Source organism: Pseudorasbora parva, chromosome 19 (assembly GCF_024679245.1).
Source record: "Pseudorasbora parva isolate DD20220531a chromosome 19, ASM2467924v1, whole genome shotgun sequence".
NCBI lineage: Eukaryota > Metazoa > Chordata > Actinopteri > Cypriniformes > Gobionidae > Pseudorasbora > Pseudorasbora parva.
This window is the reverse complement of record NC_090190.1, coordinates 19,050,657-19,071,112: the sequence shown is the minus strand read 5'-3', so window position 1 is coordinate 19,071,112 and position 20,456 is coordinate 19,050,657. Positions and strand designations below refer to the sequence as shown.

The following is a 20,456-nucleotide window of genomic DNA, read 5'->3' as shown; positions in this document are numbered from 1 at the left end:
CAAACACACTTTGCAGCGGGGTATTTGTTAATAGTTCTGTGAAATACTGAACCAGTGACACTGTATGTTGTTGTTAGACGCTATCCTTGTTGTTTGTGTATCTCTGTGGCAAACGCGCGGGGGAGGGCTGAGCCATTACGGGAGCCCAGAGGGAGCGTTGGCGGATTTTAAAGAAAAAAAAACGATTTTCATTCACAAAACTCGACATGAAACTACAAGCTCGAATTAATCGATAAAATCGATTTAATCGCCCAGCTCTACTCAAACATCATTGCCTCCTACTTATGTAAATCTCGTGAATGAAAAACACCTCGGAAAAATAAGTGATTCTCAACATAAGGCCAACCGTGACGCAAGTGTTAGGGATCATTTATATGCACGCCCCCAGCATTTGCATCTGTCCAAACGTGCATTGTCAGGCGGAACTGACGGAGCGAATCATTGGGACTGCAGATAAACAAGACACTGGAGGAAAGCGAAAACGGCAGCTCTCATGACACACATCATGTTCCAGGCTGTGCAGGAGACGTGAGGACTTTTCATATGTCAACAGTCATGGTTGAGGTTTATCATAATCAGATACCACAACAATTTATTTCAAAAACGTTCGTTTGTTTGGCCCATTTAAAGCAAGCTTCGCTCAGTGTCTTAAACTGAAGAAAGGGGCAACTATATTCCTGCAAGCAGTAAGTAGTGCTTTATCCACTGATTGACTAGCTGTTTAAACAATTTCTGATTAAATTGAAAGTTTTTTTAGAGAGACCGCATTGTCTAGATGATGCAAGATGCTAGTACAGTAACAACAGGAAACTCCAAGTACCATACAAAACTAAATAGTGTGTATAATGACAAAGGTTAATATTATTTTGTATTACAAAATACAACCGTAGATACATTTATAAGGAAACAGACAAACGACCAAACCAACATAAAAGTTAGATAAATTAAATTTGCACTCTTTTGATGAACATGATTCCTAATTATTTATATTCACAATTTTATAATATTTGTACACACTTTACATTTTAATTTTAATGTTGTATTTTAATTTTTAAGTCAATTTAAAGAAGATGTGTTATGTGACAATATTAATTAAAGTTTTTATTAAAGTTAAAACTTTAACTTTAACAATTACATTTCTTAACAGTCAAGATCAAATTATCTGAATCTCTTACACCGCATTAAGCCACTCCCATAATATCCGTCATCACTCACATTAATGCACGACAAAGATTAACTGCACAATGTGTGTAAACCTCCAATACATCTTTATGTACAAAGTAATTATCCCATCACAATTCACAAATAAATCTCTCAAATCATGTGACTGTGTCTATAGTATTATACACAAATTTTACACAACATTAAAATATTATTTTCAAATAAACTTTTATATTTATTATTATTTTAAATTAGTTTTGCCCCTGGTTTAATCAGGAATTTTTGTAATAAAGTAGCAGTGGCTGGGACAGATTTTAAGTATCACCTCAAGATGCAATCTAATCCTGTCTACATGAAATAAGCCTGCTCCCCAGCAGTTTAAGCTAACGGACCTGTTGCTATGACAGCAAGTCCAGAATGAGCTTCGAAGAACCAAACAATCCGAGATCAAGCCAAATCGTCAACAATCAAATCCAGCTAACTGAGTTAGCAACGTATGAAGAACAGGCCCCTAGAGACAATTTATAGGGTTTGTAAATGGACCGGTAAAACTATCTGGACAATTTTTCCCCTTAAATATGTCACATACCCTCTATGTAGATATCAGAGAATAATTTAACATATTGTTTCAACTCATTCTAGGGCTCCTTTAAGTACTTTTGTTATCTTTAAGGGCTATGCATAACGAGGACAACTATAATTGTAGTTTTAATAAGTGTTCTAATTCTATGAGGAAAGGGAATTCCACACCACAACTATAATGACAATGACACACAGAGGAACAATGTCATTGGAATCACTTTCAGATTATTATTTTTTTCTAGCTGATGTGCATTAAAAACAGTTGACAGCCAATCAGAATCTCCCTGATTTTTTTTAAAAGAGTTTGAACATTTAAACATTCAAATGCAGCTCAAAATTATAATAAACAAAAAATTATCATCCATTGTTGTGGACATGAATATAGAATTGTTATAATTATCGTTCTTGGTGTGAATGGGCTTTTTATAATACTTTTTTATGTTTGTTTTTCGATCATGGGAGCATCTGTCCTTATTTTTTAATTTTGTGTTCCTTTTAAGATATAAAGTCATAAATATTTGGAACAACATGAGGATCAGTAAATGATAGTTTTCTTTTTATGTTGCCTATCCACTTAACCCTTATTCATTTTTTTGAATCTTCTAAAGATTTTATTTGACATTATTATTATTATTATTATTATTATTATTATTATTATTATTATTATTTATTCATTCAAAAGAAAAAGTTTTCATCTAAGTGGTTCGAAAGTTGGTGACATTTTTGGCATGCAATCTGAACAAACAGAAAAGTGGACTTCATTCTATGAGTCACAGAAATAAGTTACACCATGGCTGTTTGTGGTCAAAATCAGCCGGACCTAGGAAATGAATCGGAAAGACCCTAACATATATGATAATTCTTCAGCGAAGTTAATGGAATAACATTCATCTTACTGTTCCTGGTCAAAAATGGTTTGACATAATATCTTTTACTGTCCTTTAGGAGCAATAGTCCCGCTGCATTTCTAGACATCCAGGGGTCCTTCCCGAGGCCTCTCTTCCAGGCCCCTCCTGTTCAGCACAAGCCCCTTGCACCGCCAGAAATGCGGACCTATGACCCCGTCACCGGCAAACTGATTCGCCGGGGTCCCCAGGCCTCGCGTCCACCCTCTTATCTTCACTCGCATGGATCGTCCATGTCAACCCAGGGAGATATGTCCACCCTCAGGTATTTTGTGTACTTTTTATTTGTTTTTTTATGTATGAAATTACACTGAATATCAAGTCACTGAATATCAGATAGATGTTGATGTGTAAATATAGCAGTCATGTTAATGGTCTCATGGTTGGATCAGAATCATGAATATGTCTCAAGGGTCTGCTTTTGCACATTCTGCACGATACATAAAACGTCTTATTTCTAAAGAGCGAGGGAATATAATGATATATAATGTTTGATTATATACTTATTAGACATTTGTATGAAAGGCCAGTAGGAAAAGTGCCTGGTCAGTAAGACCTTCCCTGATGCTGTGCTTGCCTTTTCTTTCCCAGCTCATATTGGATTTCTCATTCAGTCTATTTCACATTAATCTCGAAGCTCTAAATAAAATCTGCGAGAAATAAAGCATTGCGCCTTGGCAGCTCTGAGATTGTAAAACAGAAATTATTAGCAAATTTCATCAGCACCTTTGGTCATTGCTGTGACAAGGGAATAATAAAAACAAGCTTGTAAATGCTGATCGAAAAAGAGGAGGAAAAAACGGCACCTCCTGCGTCAGCATTTGTTCAGGAGAGAAATAAATTCGAAAATGAATATTTTACTCATAAGTTGTTTCTGTATGACTTTCTTTCTGCAGTGGAACACAAAAGGAGAACTTCCAAAGAATATTCTGTCTATGCTTTTCAGTATAATGAAAATTAATAAGGGCTGCAACGGTCAAGCTCCAAAATGACAATAAAAACATAAGTTGGTCTGTAATAATCTTTTATATTTGTATCATATATTTTGATCTTTTACACACATAAAGATATTTTATGACTTCAAAAGATTCTATAATATATAACACATGAGTCATATAGACCACTTTTTCTGGTGTCAAGCTCCAGCCCCTATTAATTTTAAATGTATGGAAAAGTCTTCTTTAGTTCTCCAGAAAATGTTGTCCTTTATTTGGGGATTTCCTGGTCAAGCTAGTAGTTCAGGTTTCTTCTGGCCCTGCCACAACATTATTTTAAAATATATATGATTTATTATTACATTTTTTCACCTACACCTTTCTCAATGTTAAGTGGTCTCTTAATTTTTTCCAGAGCTGTATAAAAAATAAAAAACAAGTTTCAGCAAAGATGTATTAAATTGATCAAAAGTGAGATTAAAGACATTCATAATGTTACAAAATATTTATATTTCAAATAAATGCTGTTGTTTTGAACTTTAAATTCAAACAATCCTGGGGACAAAAATATGTTTCCAGAAAAATATGAAGCTGCACTCCTTCATTGATAATAATAAATGTTTCTTGAGCAGTAAATTTGCAAATTATGATGATTTTTGAAGAATCATGTGACTGGAGTAATGACTGGGGAAAAAGCTGATATTTCAGCTTTGTCATCACAGTAATAATTAACATTTTAAAATGTTACAATAGAAAGCAGTTATTCAAATTGTGATAATATTCCATAATATTACATCATTTATTTACTGTATTATTGATCAGGTAAATGCAGCTTTGGTGAGCATAAGAGGCTTCTTTCTAAAACATTAAATCATTTTACACCATAATAGAAACGCATTATTCCAAGTCGGATGACATTAAAGAGATCCGAGTAGAGTGTAACGGGTTGCCATCTCTCAATTATGGTAATTACAGTGTGACATGAATGCAAGCATAAGCTTGTTTTGGTTCAGGATGAACTGTAAAAGGCGACTACTGTGTTTTGAAAAACACTGACTACCCTACCTTTAACCTCTGTTCTAAAAACTGCATGTCAATTATGTCATGAGGCGTGATGTAAAGTGGCAAAACTAAAAATTTCCTTTATAATCAGCAAAGCTGCCTATACTAGTCCCTATTGTTAAAAATATGGAGTAATGTTGTACAGTAACTAAAAACGGTAATAGAGTGAAATATTACAATTTAACATAACTTTTCTCTTTTAATATTTTTTTAATATAGATATTTTTATATATATTTTTAATTTTAAAAATACTTTAGAATATAACTTTTTTTTTAAATTATGATCAAATTGTTGAGAGAAAATAAATTTATTTCATAAACATGTTAAAAAAAATCATCATTATTCCAATCTTTTGGAAATCCAAACACCAGTAGTGCCAGTCTTGCTCTCACACACACCTACTTGTGTGATTTTTTTTGTTTTGTTTTTTTTGTTGATTTTTTTTAAAAATTATTATTATTTTTAATAAAGGAGGAAGTTAATTGCTGGGCTAGCTGTGGATTATAATTCGATCTCAACTCTGCAGGTAGACCTCATGGAGAAGGATTGGTCCCCTTATACCTGATCTCGTTTTCTTTAGACATTTGTTAACTGCTCTCAGCTTGATCACAGTCTCCTTCCATTTGTCTTATTTCTGCTTTATCCTTGCACTTGCTGTCTATGTAGGGGGCTGCAAATTTAATAAAGCAATCCTCTGTCCTCTAGGAACCATTTACAAGAGCTAAATTTGATATTTAAACCACAGCTCTACCTGACTAACTCTCCAGACAGATACACTCTGGCCATCTGCAAGCTGAACTAATATTTCATAATGAGCGCACCGCTCTACAGCAGGCCTGTTGAATAAATAGCAGGACTGCATTGTGGCCTGTTACGGCACGTCACATGTAGGCTGGCAGTGAGTGCTCTTGTGCTGCTGTTGAGAAGAATGTGCTGGTCTCCAGGCAACAGGCCTTGTTGAATGGTTCAAGAACAGAAAATGAGAGGACAGAAGCATCAATACAGAATCACCCATGTTCGTCTTTTGTTGCTAGGTAGCAAAAGAGAAAAGAATCGCATGTGCCACTGAAAGATGTTTTAGGCAAATGGGAAAACAGATGTCTAAAAACTTTGCCAATTTAAGAGAATTTCCATTCTTATGGGAAACCTGTAAATAACGGAATAAATCGATAATTTATTCAATTATACTTTAAATCTCTATAAAATAAGATGTCCTTCTTCCAGTACACATCCTTAACCCTTAATGAGGTGCTGAACTATGGCAACGGGAAATTATCTGATTTTGTATAAATGTTCACTGAGGTTGTATAGTGAATCGAGGTTGAGGTTGTATTTAATATCTGACCTATAGGTGACATGACTGACATGACCAGCTCTTTTAACACTCTTGAGAGTTTGAAGCTCTTCAAGGATAACAAAAAAATGACGCTAGGTCTGTAACTAGATTCGCTTTGTGAGTGTGTCAAAGAAGTGTCAAAATAACCTTTATTGTTTGAATTGTTATGAAATGAACAGAGCACAAATTCTTTGACTTTGTTTCATATAAAAACAATAACACCTTATTGTGATTATTGAACGGTACACATGGTACATATAATATTTAATGAAGTTTTGTTCACACATCAACTGAAAATAGCATGGATGAAAAGATTGGTTCATCAAAATTAAGATTGATGAAAATTTTAAATAGGTATTGTCAACCCAACTTAGCCGGACAACCCAGCATTCACAGAGCTGACCTTTACCGGTCGTAGCTTATCCATGTTGTGTGCACGCATTACACACTGACAGTCAAAACGCCATCTGAGAAGTGCTAATTAATCATCACCATGCCGGTTAATGATTTCAGCCCTCCAAAAATCATTTTAGCCGTCCCTGAAAATACATTTTTGGCAGAATTTTTTTCTCTTGGTGCATCATTAATACTTTTTCTTTTCTTTTTTAAAGTTGTAGACACAACTTGTTGTAGAAACAACTTGTCTGATTTATAAATCATTCTTTTAAATTGAAACTTTTCAATACATTGGTAAATCCATTTCGGAAAACCAGTCTAAATGTTTAATTCAAGAATCAAACTGATCCAGTGCTTGATTTCAACTCACTGAATTAGTGGAGTGGTCACAGTGCCTAAGATTATCAGTTTAAAGATATCATAGGACTTTACAATCCTTGGAGTCACATGGATTCTATGGTATTTTTGTTTTCTTTTTTAAGCTTTAAAGTTGGGTTTATTTAATTCAAGGGCCACTATGTAGGATTTTTACAGTAAAATATCAAAAAACACCAGGCCAGTGTTAAATATTTTGTTCAGTTGAGTTCTTACAATATTTTAAATGCACAACTATTTGTAAATTGTGAGAAAATTGCTATTTTAACCAAGGACCCAGGATGTCTGAGGCAGTTGTCTGTCAATTGCGTCATCTGCGTTACCCTTGGTTTTTATTTGGCAGAAATGCTTTACTCTTAGCATTGTGCAACAAGTGTCACTGCAGCCCCTGATATTCGAGTGAGCATACAGACTAACGTCACGACATCATTTTAAACACAATTAAATGTATCTAATATGATAAACTGAGCTCCGTTACTTCATACTCATGACTGGAAAAGCGGCTGTGTCCCTTCATAATAAAAGTCCCGCTGCTTGTGAGCCGTGTGTTTGGCAAAAATCGCTCCAGCACTCCTTGCTCCCTCAACACTCAGTCCTCCTCTGCTTCATACTACAGTAACATTAATAACTGCATCCATGAACGAGCTCACGGAGAGGCATGTAAACACCATTGCGAATGTGCGATTAAGTTACAAATATGGTTCTTCGTCCGATAAAGGGTTAAAGCTACACTATGTAACTTTTCCATCCGCTAGACTAGAGGGCGGCTATTCAAAACAAAGGTGTAGTTTAATGACGCCAAGTTTGACCGCAGCATCTTGGGACATGAGATCTTCACCTCACAGCCGGTGGAAAAGAATCGGGATAGCACTCGGGCAGAAATCATGTTCATGGATGCAGTTATGAAGGGAAGATAAATGTGCAAAACTAAAGGAGATTCATCAAATAGCCAAATAGATAACCAAATTTTCTCTTACTATTTTTTATTTATTTAAACCTAGTGAATTCAAATGATTGAACATATCCAGATTTTAGTTTAGATTTGATGTTTCTCATGTGTTTACTTTTGACAATTATGTTATGACTTTCAAAATTCCATTTATTTTGAAATGTGAGACTAAAATATTAAGGATGCTCTTCAGTTCATCAGATCTGTATCAGCCGATAATCACATTCTGTGACATGATCTCACAAACCATCACAGTTTGATGAGGTAAAACCAGAAAATGTTCCCGCTGACAAAGACATCCCGTACAGATGAGGATTATGCTCCACATTCTGCTTTGTAACTTCGCAAAATATTAGTAAACCATTAGCCTGATGTGATCATACTCAATTCTAGTCAGAATATGAGTCTGAAAATGCTCCATTGGGCTGTGATTATGGGGCGTGTTTCAACCGAACCAGGAAAGACATCAATTGGATAGACATACAACCAATCAGAGCAACAAAGCCACGCATCGTCAAATGCCCACAGAGGTTGAAGCGACTATTATGTAATATATAGACCCTTGAGTGCGAATTTTAGCAGGCAACCATGCCAAAATAACACACATTTTACCCTCCAAACGCCATTTTCCCCCAAGAAGCTATTGTTTAGGGCTAGTAGTTGGCAGATTTTGTTGTAAAAACTTGGCAACCCTGTCTGCACGTGTGCTGGAATACACGATCTTTGCCGGTGTTGTAAAAAAAATTAAATAATTTAATGATACACAGAGTACTTACCCAACATGATCATAATTTCTGAGAGAAATTTTGAAGGTGAATGCATATACAAACAAGCTCTCCGTTTAGGATTCGAAAAAATATAATCCAAGCCCCTTTGATGGCGTGCACTATTACGTTACTGTTGATCTTCTGTCCATCATCATCTAAAGCCCGCCCTGATGATTTCATTGGTCCGAACAGTTTCTGTTTGGGAATAATTACTCCTCTATGGAGCGAGGCCAGACCGAACTGCCCGACATAAAAATTTTGTGGGCGGGGCTAAGTTCGGCTGGCATCCAGGGCAGGCTAGTAAACCATAGCGAAACACACCTTTTATTTTGAGCACTTTGTCTCGATTCAATTGAGTTTAAACACAACATAACATGATGCATAGATCCATGATAAAATCCTCACGCAGTGGCATGACATGCTGCATGGCTAAAGCTATAGGACTTCCAGGATCCAGTCGTGGTGCAGTTTTTTTTTTTGAACGTCATTTGAAAGTTCAAACAATGGAAACTGGATCTCTGATATGGTGGGTAGGGACGATGTGTCGAGACCAATTTAGACAGGGTTTGAAGCTGGAGCGTGGCTAGATTCTATAGGCTTTTTGATTGCTCAGATTGGCAGGTCTTAGTTTTCCGTGCACTGCAGAATTGAGCACACAGATGAAACAATGTTAGAAGATCATCAAAAACTTAACCAAACTTGATTTTATAACCTGTAATATATACTTTGTAATAGTCATCAGTAAATTGCATCACTATTTCTGTGGTTTTCTCAGCAGTGTTGTAACATAAGAACCTCCAAGTATGATAAAAATCTATTTTAATCACTATTTTAAAGGTTTTCTATCAAAAACCTTGTTTTTTTGTGTGTTTTTTTGTAGAGTTACTGAAAGTAAGACATTTCTTTTAAGTATGTCACTTGAAATCAAGTGAAATCATTAAAAATGCCTTTAGAGAGTAAGGGTTTTTTACAGTGACAGCCAACAGAGAGCTTATATAAAGCTTGAATGATCAGGATCGGTGTCGGCTGAATCCTGATTGGCGCATCCCTATAAAATATATCCATTGCTCAAAAGGACATCATACCTGGATCCCTGAAGCTGCTCTGTCCAGCAAAGCTCCCAGTGCAGTCTAGTGTCAATCACAGTCTCTTTCATATCAGCAGAAGACATGGTTTATTGAGCTCGTCCCTCTGTCTCCTTTGTGAATTCTGAGTTTGTTTGCTTCACAGACCAGTCTACAACTTTCCCACCGGACCTTTTTAGATCGTTTCTACGGAAACCATCGGGCTTTCCACAGCTCTAGAATGTGAGGAAATTAAATGTTTGATTGGATATAAAAACAGATATGCTGCTTTAGAGGCGGTTGTAAATTACCACGATCCGTGTACATTGTCTGCACTGTGAAAGTCCATGTCTTGAGTCTTGCTGGTTTGTACCACTGTAGGTGTGTTTTGTCAGTAGGTTAGCTAGTGATTATTTCTGATGGGCTGACATGTTGACCTTTCCAAGATGACTGCTATTGAGATTTTACACGTGCGGTTTTACACGTGATGTTATTCAAACTTTGACTTCAGACTTTGAATAAGATTTTGTTTAAAAAATAAAATACATTTGTAACATTTAAAAATACATTGGTAATGTTGGTAATACGTTGGATGTTGTTTTGTTAGGAAATGAATGTATAGGTTTCAAAAATGTGTTTTGAGCAGTAATGAGAAGTTTAAATTTTAAATAAATTATTGATTTAAATAGTTAAAATGGGTAATTGTTCTCATATTATTATTATTATTATTATATAATGTTCTAATTCAAATTCAAGATTGCTTTATTGGAATGAATGTAAATAAAACAATATTGCCAAAGCGAGGAATATATGAACATTAATAATAATACATATATAAACATAAATAATAATAATGGTAATAATAAAGATAATGGAAGAAAACATTACAACATAACTTAAATAAACGGTGTAACAAATAATATTAAAGGGAAACTCCACCGCGTTTTCATATTAAATTGTGTTATTCCCTTAAAGGGTTACTTCAGCGATTAGCATATGGCTTTCTATCAGTAGAAACCCTGGAGTATATTCAAATGATCATGCTCCCCCCTCATATCTCCCTGAGACGAGAGATTTATGCATTTTATTTCTGGAATAATTACTTCGGTGAGTATCTTTGGAATGTTTCCACTTTCCATTGTGGAGCCATTTCCACGTTTTCAACTCGCACATGGGGGATGGGAGATCGCACTCACAGCTCCGCTTGGCTTTGGAATTGATTTTATGAAGATGAACGTGGTGGTGGGAAAGTATAAGTGATTCAGTAGCGGTGGCTTTGGGAGTGGCCTCACAGGGCAGCGAAGCATTCTGGGAATTGTATTCTTTCATCCCAATGAGACAAAAAATACATTTTCCGTCTTTTCTCAGTCTAGAAAGCACCAAATTAAATGAGAAAAATAATTAAATAAAAAATTGTCACATTTCTACTACATTAATGACCCAGTTTAAATGCAGATTCATCTTCTCAGTGCTGAATTACCTCTTTAACTAAACGAGTTGATACATACCTCTCTCGTCTGAGTGCGTGCACTTAATCGCTCTGGCGGGCGGTGACATTCTGATAGCATTTAGCTTAGCCCACTTAGCCCAGTTCATTCACTATGGTACCAACAGAGATCAAGTTAGAAGTGACCAAACACCTCCACGTTTTCCCTATTTAAATACAGTTACACGAATTGTTGAACGATCACGTATGGTGACATAAAAGAAAACGTGGTGCTTTTCTTAGCGGGTTAAAATTGAACTTTAATGTATGGTGTAATAGCATTTTTGAGAGTACTTTGAATCGGCGCAGTAAAAAGTCATGCCTGAAAAATTTTCCCTCACATATCCCCCTCCCTCTCTGATTTTTGTCAATAGGGGGGAGAGGGAGATGTGAGGGAGGATTTTCAGGCGTGACTTTTTACTGCGCCGAGTCGAAGTACTCTCAGAAGTGCTATTCCGCCATACATTATAGTTCCATTTTAACCTGCTAAGAAAAGCACATATGATGAAATATTAATCTACACATTGTCTACTGCTATGTTTGGGATCATTTGATTTATTTATAGTTGCTCTTTTAATCCAGTTTATTTGTTTGTTTTTCTGAGCTTTAACTCACTCAAATATTTTGATAATTTAATAATCTCCAATCAATTTTCACAAAGTATGAGGTGTTTTTCATGCCTTTTGCAAGGCATTGCACCATTTCATGCTTCAGAAAGATCTTTCTTGCTCCCCATATTGCATCTGTGATTTGCTTAATAATGTGGAACAGCTTCTTTAATTAGGTTTCCTATTTACCTAAGTAGACCTGGCAAACTCTTTAACAAACCAGTTATCTAAAAATATATATGAGAAATAAAACTGATATCCCATATAACACTATCATGTATTGTACTGAAATCCTTCTGATATGTCACTGGCATAATACTTTGGAACACAGTGTAACTGAAATAAATATGGTTGTTATATTCTGCTAGTTGAGATCTTTTCAACGATATGTGACACGAGTCTGTCTGTTATCTAATATGATTTTGCAGATTACATTTTCATATAAATCCTTTTTTCACACTATGAAAATGGAGCACTTATAATATGTCAGCAAATTTAAAAGCACTTGTTAAGTGATGGTCATGTTCCTTATATTCACTGTAAAGCCAACCTTCTAAGCTTTAAAACATCTATTTTATGTTGTAAAATAGAAACGTGAGTATTTAGTAGTGCCCCCTGCTTTGGATTTAAAGGGGTGATGAATTGAGAAATCAACTTTCCCTTAAGCTTTTGATATATAAAAGGTCATGTTAATATAACAATATCCTGTACGTTTTAGAGCTGAAAACTTCATTGTTACTCAAAGGAAAGCTTTTATAGACACCAAACCCAGAAAACAATTGTGTGCTGCAATTTGACGTCATCGTGTGGCGAAACATACCTCTACAGCACGTGTAATTCAGTAGCCCTGCCCACTGACTCATGGAGCTGATCAGATCGTTAGCCAGCAGCAATAAACATGCCGAAGAATATTGTGAATAGCAAGATTATAATAGCAAATTATAATTGCTATATATTAGAATAGCAAGATATTGTGCATTAACAGTCACTGCATACGCTTCCTTCAGTAAGGAATGTGTAGTTGAACTTTATTTTTAATGAAGTTCCAGCTGACATGGGGAAGACATTATATACGTGTTCCCTGTATTTCACCGCCGAATCGTTTGTAAACAAGTCTCAGGTTGAGCTGAATTTGCAAACATATTGAGATTAAAACACAATGATGTGCCTTCTATATTGGTTCCGACAGGAATGGTGCAACACACTTATGTGAGTAAAACGTTTTTTTTATATGTAATAGTAGTCCCGGGTCTATTTGTTTTCCAGACAGGATACCAAAGCGTACTGGTGAATCTCAAATAGTGAAGTAATATTCCTTTCTTGATTTGGGCACGTGGTTCGCTCTTATATCCACAGATCAGGCGTGCCAAGTAATAGAAAAATAATATTCCAATCAATTGCGGGTAGATGAGAAATAAATCATTGTGTTTGTTTGATAAAGATATTTACGAGCCCTGTGTGGTCGAGAGAATAATTCTGGTAGCCGTTTTCAAAACAATCCCTCGCTCATGTGAGTTGACAGGGGAGCAAAAGCTCAATAAATATGCAAATCGTATCCTATCCTACTCTAGGGCACTTACTTCCAAGTCTCCAGTTTGGCACGCTCATCAAGACCCAGCATTTAGGTGAGTGCCTCAAAACCAGTATAGAAAATAGCCTATGTTTTTGAATGTAAAAGCCACATGAACGTCATTAGTTGACCTCAGACAATGGTATAAAAAATCAGTTCATGACACTGTAACTATTAATTAATTGCTTGTTAATTTAAACAATGATTGAATATGGGAAATCTTGCCTTTCATCAATGCCAAGGGGAGGGATCTTGGGCTTAAAAATAATAATAATTTGTTACATTTATATAGCGCTTTTCTAGGCACTCAAAGTGCTTTACATGGAAGGGAGGAAATCTCCTCAACCACCACCAATGTGTAGCATCCACCTGGATGATGTGACAGTAGCCATATTGTGCCAGAACGCCCACCACACACCAGTGTATTGGGGGAGAGCAGACAGAGTGATGAAGCCAATCAAAAAGGGTGGTGACCTCTGGTTTAAACAGATTGCACAGTAGAAGCATGTGTAGTGACGTTAATTATTTCAGACACTGTCTGCTCTGACCATCTATCTCCCTGTGCAGAGTTATCATAATTATCATGTTGTGGCTCCTCTGACAGAAGTGGAGATGTGATTGAATGTTTGCTGTGTACTGTGGACAGGCTTGTTCTGTGGGTATGTTTGATTGCTTATTTAGATGTTGGTCAGATTGAGAGAGCTGCTGCTATGCTTTGGTGTTCGGTCAGGGCAAGCTCAGCCAGTAGTGCCTGAGAAACATTTGACCCAGTGACTGATTACACTGTAACTTGCTTCCCCAGATGCTGATCTGGAGTATGAATGTTGAGCGATTGATTGTTGATGTATTTGTTCAGGTTAGCTCAGGGGTCACAGCAGACGGACGAGGCTGCAGGTTCGAGTACTGACGATGAGCAGCCTGGACCTTCACGCAGGAAACGACAGCCCAGCATGTCTGAATCCATGCCACTCTACACACTCTGCAAAGAAGATCTGGAGAGCATGGACAAGGAGGTGAAACACACATGCACACATTTTCATGCACGTTTTCTTAGCTATCTAAAAACATAAATTGTCTTTACAAACAGCTAGTTATAACTACTAACTTGTTATTGTGTAGATTTTTAGAATGCACATTATCTTATTTCCATTAACTTCTTAAAATGTACAACAGTGCATAAAATGTAGACCGGCTTAATGAAAATGCAAATCCACACTCTGTCAGTGCTTGGCGGTTATGGAATAGCAGAAATAGAGCCGTTTCCTGGTAACCTCCGTAAACAAAGCAGCGCTGAGCTTATTAACAATACAACTTTCACAGAGGAAAGAAAATGAAGAAAAATTTTCATTAGCGCTTTTCTTAGGGTCCGTTCCCTTCAGAGATGCATTCATAGAATTCATTCATGTAATTTCCCTCAGCACTCGGTTGTAAAACCTCTCGCTTCTTTGTGTCATTCTTTCATGCGGTGTCAGACTGTTGCTAACTTTGCTTAATACTGGTAGTTTTTTTTTTTTTTAATCCTGGCTATCAAATATAGTTTTAATTATGGTTAAAATATTAAACTTATACTAATTATTGGAAATTGCATCGTGGTTTATCATCAAACTGGTAACGGTTTCATCCCTAACCCCTTTAAACGAGCGAGGTTGACGACCCCTTGTAAATCTTTAGTGACCAACAGGTTGGGAAACACTGCCCTGTTCAAAATTCACTGTATTTGACGGCTGCGCATTGTGATAAGTTGCACTGCTGACAATGTTCCAACTGATCATCCACTGATCGGTAATGACCGATAATTGATGTACATAGTTTGATCAGTGGTCTCTTTAAAGGCCTATCTCAGAACAGCTGATCAGTTGATGCAAAACTTGCAAAACAATTTGGAAAAAAAAAATGGCTTCACTACATTCACCGGTCTAGGAGTTCTACCAGGTGTCTGAAAAAGACAATTCATTTGCAACAATATTGCAGAGAAATTAACCCTACAGCATTCACAAAAACTAGGGATGTGCGATTTTAGCGCATTTCTTTCCCTCACCCTGTTGGCACTGTTGCCACTTTTCTGGAAAAAACTGATTAGTGCAAAAAAATCAATGCGCATATTCAACCTGCACGTACAAAGTATGCATGGTTAGAAGAAGTGGCTGCGCGGACCCTAAGGTACACATAAAAAGTGAAGTGTACTTTAGGCTTGACCCTAACAGTAAACTTCAAAAGGAGGTTTAATGTTCAATTAAGCTTACATCTGGGTACAATTTTGTCACCAAATTATGGTAAAGTTGGTACACACACTTTTTAAAAATATACTTTAAAACAATATAATAAAAAAAAAATGCACAGATGTAAGTACAGATGTTACTTGGAGCCCAGCCTAAAAAGTTTCTGTTTGGATTTAAATGGGCAAATGCTTAAAGTCCCAGTTAACAGGAAGTAGCAAGTGAGTTTTCTACAGTGCTGTGATGTATTTCCAAGTTAAACGGAATATTGAATAGTTTTCAACTTCAGCGCTTCTCCTCTCCTCTCACTTATAGCAGACTAACGGTTGGAGGGGAGTGGTTAAGCATTTTCAAACCTAAGCCGTCAAACTGCCATCATCTGGGAAGGAACACAGTTTTCAGACCAGATGAAAGGTCTGAAACTTTTCAGATTTAAAGGAAAGATTACCAACCTGTGTATTAACTTGCATGGATTAATTGTTCACTGTAGAGCAATTACAAGACCTGTAATGTGTGCTAACAAAGTAAATAGGGTCAATTTTGATTTCATGAGGGCTTTAAGACTGAGTCTGATTTATTAATTATTGCAGTGATTTATTATGGTTCTTGCATTTTACAGTATATGTTTGGCAACAGTTCTTAAACAACCATGTTGGAAGCTGCATCATTCCAGGATAACGATGTCAAGATTCATCTGGCTCAAATTGTGAAAGAATGGTTAGTAGGGGCATGAAGAAGTCTAGACCTTAAAAAGTATTTTGGATGTGCTGGAGTAGACTTACGGAGTGGTTGAATTTTGCATTGTCAAAACAAGACCTTGACGAAAAATGTATGCACCTCTTGATGGAAATAAATGTTATTTCCATCAGAGGTGCCAATTCATGTGTGAAAGTGATTCTTTATGCTCCTTCCCAACCGTTGTTTCGCAATTTGAGCCTGATGAATCTTGTCATCAATTGTCATCCTGGAACATGGCCATGATGTGTCTTCCTACACGGTTGTTTAATAAGTGAAATGCTACACACGCCATCAATCAGGGTTAGAATAATTGTTGCCAAACATATAACATGCTAGAAACATAATAATCACTGCAAATATGATCCTATCATAGATTCCTAAGAATTTGCTGTTGTTGTTGCTGTTAGAGCATAAATAATACCTGTAAAATTATAAAGCTCAAAGTTCAATGTTTAGCGAGATATTTTACTTAACAGAAGTTCCCTTTCAAAGCCTACAGCGAACAGCCGGTTTGGACTACACCCCTGCACTTCCTTGCATGAATGACGTCACTAGAACCGTTTGTTGACTAACTCTCCGCCCACAAGAATATGCAAAAGAAGGGGCGTGGTCTTGTTGCTCTCCCACGTGGAGAAGAGCGCGCATTCAGCGCTTGCATCTCCCCGTTATGGTAAGAGGCGGGACCTTTCCGGGCAAAGTGCGCTAAGCTGCTGTCCAATCACAACACGGGAAGAGCTGGCCTAATCAGAACTCGTTAGGTCTTTCTGAAGGAGGGACTTCATTGAACAAGGAAAGCATCAGGCCGTTTTTAGGACTGAAACAAAACTGTACAGATAAGTCAATTGTGTGAAAAATACTGTTTTTTTTTTTACACGCGAAACATGAACTTATGTTGTATTGCACACTGTAAACATAATCAAAGCTTCAAAAACACGCGAAGAACGGGACCTTTAAATCCAAACAGCAATTTTATTTTTACCTTTTTTTGGCTAGATGTTTCTGGTTGAACTCAAATTAGCACTATTGTTTTATCACTGTCAAGCTCTTCAAGCTTTGTGAAGTGTGTCATTTTTTTTAAAATACAAAAATCAATACTCACATTCAAGCTTATGGCATAGTGTTTCCTTTCCTCCTTTTTTGTCCCACATGTCCAACGTTAAAGACCCATTTAGTGCTAATTTCAACTTTATTTCTATTAATACCCTGCTTCATATTTGTGTTGATAGTTTATGTATTGCGTTGGTTACGGTGCCATTACGTGTTTAATTCATGACAGAGCCTCAGTTATATTCCTCCCACTACACAAAGATTTTAAGATTCATAAAAGCTAATTAAAAATCCTGAGCAAATATTCACGAAGACATTCCCTGATGGTGAGCCAATGTTAATCACCCTCTGAGATCAGAAGCTGCTGAATATTAATGCCAAGACTGTTTGAAGAGGACATGTAAGAAGCAAATTACTGTGATCATAGCAAAGCGCAAATTGAATTGCTAAGAATTCTTTAAAAGGAAAATTAAAATTAAGTTTGCAAAATTAAGAGACATTTGCTAAATAGAAAGTTCAATAGATGTTAAGAATGGAATACTGAAGCTTACTCCTTAAAGGAACTGTAAGTAAGAAATGTATTTAAATTAATAATAAAATGGCCCTGAAATGTCAATAGACATTAAGAAATCATGTTAATTTCAAATACTTAGGTCATTGGCAACAGTAGTCTGGCCAGGATATTGTCATTTGTTGTTGTCATAAAGTTGTTATTGCAGCCCTCAACTCATGTTGATGTTGACATGTTGTGTTTTGGCCTGAAGCTCCGCCCTCCACCTATCTACCAATCACGAAGTCAGTGGTGTTTCTGCATCTGGGTTTCCAGATCTGCTCTAGTTTGTTTTAAAATTAGTGAATAAAAATTGGAAGGCATTATTCCATGGTAAACAAATATTTCAAACAGCCATGTGCTACATATTTTACTGGTGTATCTTTCCCGGGAACAACATGGCAAGGATGGAGGAACAGATGAACAAAAACGTGCCCTTACTTTAAAAGTAAGGGAATACTTTTAGTGAGCATACACACACAGACGTAAAGGACAATAATAGGAGAACTGGACACTATCTTTCTGCCAGCATATTGGATTGGTGTTATTGCTGTGTGATATGAATCTTTGCACTTATATTGCTTTGCTTATTTATTATGAGCACATCTCCACCCAGCCTTCCTCTTCTGACCTTGCTTTTCATTTAAGGTCATCTTCCTGCGGGGTGGCTCTGCTTTATTAATGATTTAATTTAATGAATTCTTTAAAGTTCGGTTTGTGATGTTAAAAAAACAGGGTCCAAAGAAATTATTAGCCCTGCATGTATTTTTTTCTTTTATGTTTTTTTTGTTGCCATCAGCTACAGTTTCATAGCTCAAAGTGCTGTGTCAGGCTTTAAATGGAATAAGGTTTTTTTTTTTTTTTCTTCAGCTTTTTTCCTTTTACATTTGTCTCGTCTTCCACTTTTTTCTCTGAAGTGTGAAAGAGGAAGATGTGCCTCATGGCTCCCTCTTAAAATCACTGACCTAGAAACATCGCTTCAGAGCTTCTTTGACTTCTTTCTCATTTGTCGGGCCTGTCTCAGTTCTCCACTTAGCAGTTATAACATCTCAGCAGTCCATGTCAAAATCCTGTCATTGCTGACACTGTTCATAACAGCGCTGTTGCACTTCGCAGGTCAGATAGCTTCATTTTTTTCGTGTTCACCTTCATGCTCACACGCGCGCACAGTTGAAGCGAAGCCATGTCTTACTATTTAACGCAGCAGTGACTTCTACACATGGGAAGGGATTTGATCATTCATAGGGACATTTTAAAATTTACGTTTTACATGCAGTTCTTGTTTAGATACATACATTTACATATTTATCCACTAAGTTAAGTTCTTGAGATGCAGGGAGGTGACAGCCACATGTGTTTGGTAAATGAGTAGATGGTTAAAACACTGCTAACTAATTCAAAGTCAAAAGCCATATCCCAAATATTTAATGGTCCTCAAAGTGAAATTTTAGTGCATATTTGTATCTATATTTCCTATACTACTTTAATAAATTAATTCTAAATGCTAAACAAAAGTATATATGTGTTCAAAATAGATGAAGTGTATTAAAACATATGTACACTTCCATTCAAACATTTGTGGTTTGTTTTTTGTTTTTTATATATATAAATAAAAGAAATGAATACTATAATTCAGGAAGCACTGAATTGATTGAAGTGACAGTAAAGGCATTTCAATTTGTTACCCAAATGTTCTATTTTAATGAAATGCTCTTATTTTAACTTTCTAATCATAATAAATGAGAGAAAATATATAAAAATAAGAAATGCATTTTGAGCATCAAATCAGTATATTAGAATGATTTCTGAAGGAACGTGACACTGAAGACTGGAGTAATGATGCTGAAAATTCAGCTTTAAATTTGTCTTCCATTTGAATTTTTAAAAATGAAATCAAATTCAATTCGGTTCAATTTTAAATAGTAGTAATATTTCACAATATATACCCTTGGTGAGGATAAGAGACTTCTTTCAAAAACATGAAAAAAATCTTACCAAAGCCACTCTTATGAACAGTAGTGTTTAATTATTTTATATCTTAAATGATTTATTTCATTATTGTTTTACAATGAACAAATGAACACTGTTCATATATACTACATGTGTTTTCTGGGTCTGTATGGAATCAGTAAACCGCCTTTAAACAAGTAATATAATACCTTGGTAGGGTAAAGTTGGGCAAACTCCTACTTTTCCCTGCGCATCTTGCTGGTTCAGCTGATATTTTCATCACACTGCTGCTTGCCACTTCTGAGAGTCATGCCAGGGTGAACGCATAGAGTATAAACACCTCTCAATGCCTCTGAGGGGCACATGCAGTCTGCTGTGCTTCATGCCAGAACGAATATGTCAGACATAAACAAGGTTTAACTCAAGAGATTGTCAGTATCCCAAGATAATGTTAACTTATTCTATAAAAGGAAATTCAAATATTTAATTTCACAATTGAAAACATGAAACATTGACAGGTTCAATTTGAGCACAGATATTATTAGCTGGTGCCATTGATATGACCCTTGTTAAATATTGTCCTATTTGAGAAATAATACGTTAATACACTACCCTTCAAAAGGGGTCAGTAAAAAAATTTCATACATTTTTTTTTTTTTTTTTTTTAAAGGTCATGTTTCATGATGATTTTTCTATTTACTAGAAGTATCCATGGTGACATATGTGGCATCTGTTATTTAAATGACTGGGAAACCTCA

The 20,456-nt window shown here is 36.1% G+C and overlaps 1 protein-coding gene across 1 annotated transcript in view; it reads left to right on the top strand.

The window, feature by feature from the left end:
* ctdp1 (CTD (carboxy-terminal domain, RNA polymerase II, polypeptide A) phosphatase, subunit 1) overlaps nucleotides 1-20,456 on the top strand; it is a 140,447-nt gene that overhangs the window by 36,709 nt on the left and 83,282 nt on the right. The window contains exons 10-11 of the mRNA XM_067425771.1: nucleotides 2,689-2,913; nucleotides 14,054-14,210. Coding sequence (XP_067281872.1) covers nucleotides 2,689-2,913; nucleotides 14,054-14,210 — 382 coding nt within the window. The remainder of the gene's footprint in view (nucleotides 1-2,688; nucleotides 2,914-14,053; nucleotides 14,211-20,456) is intronic.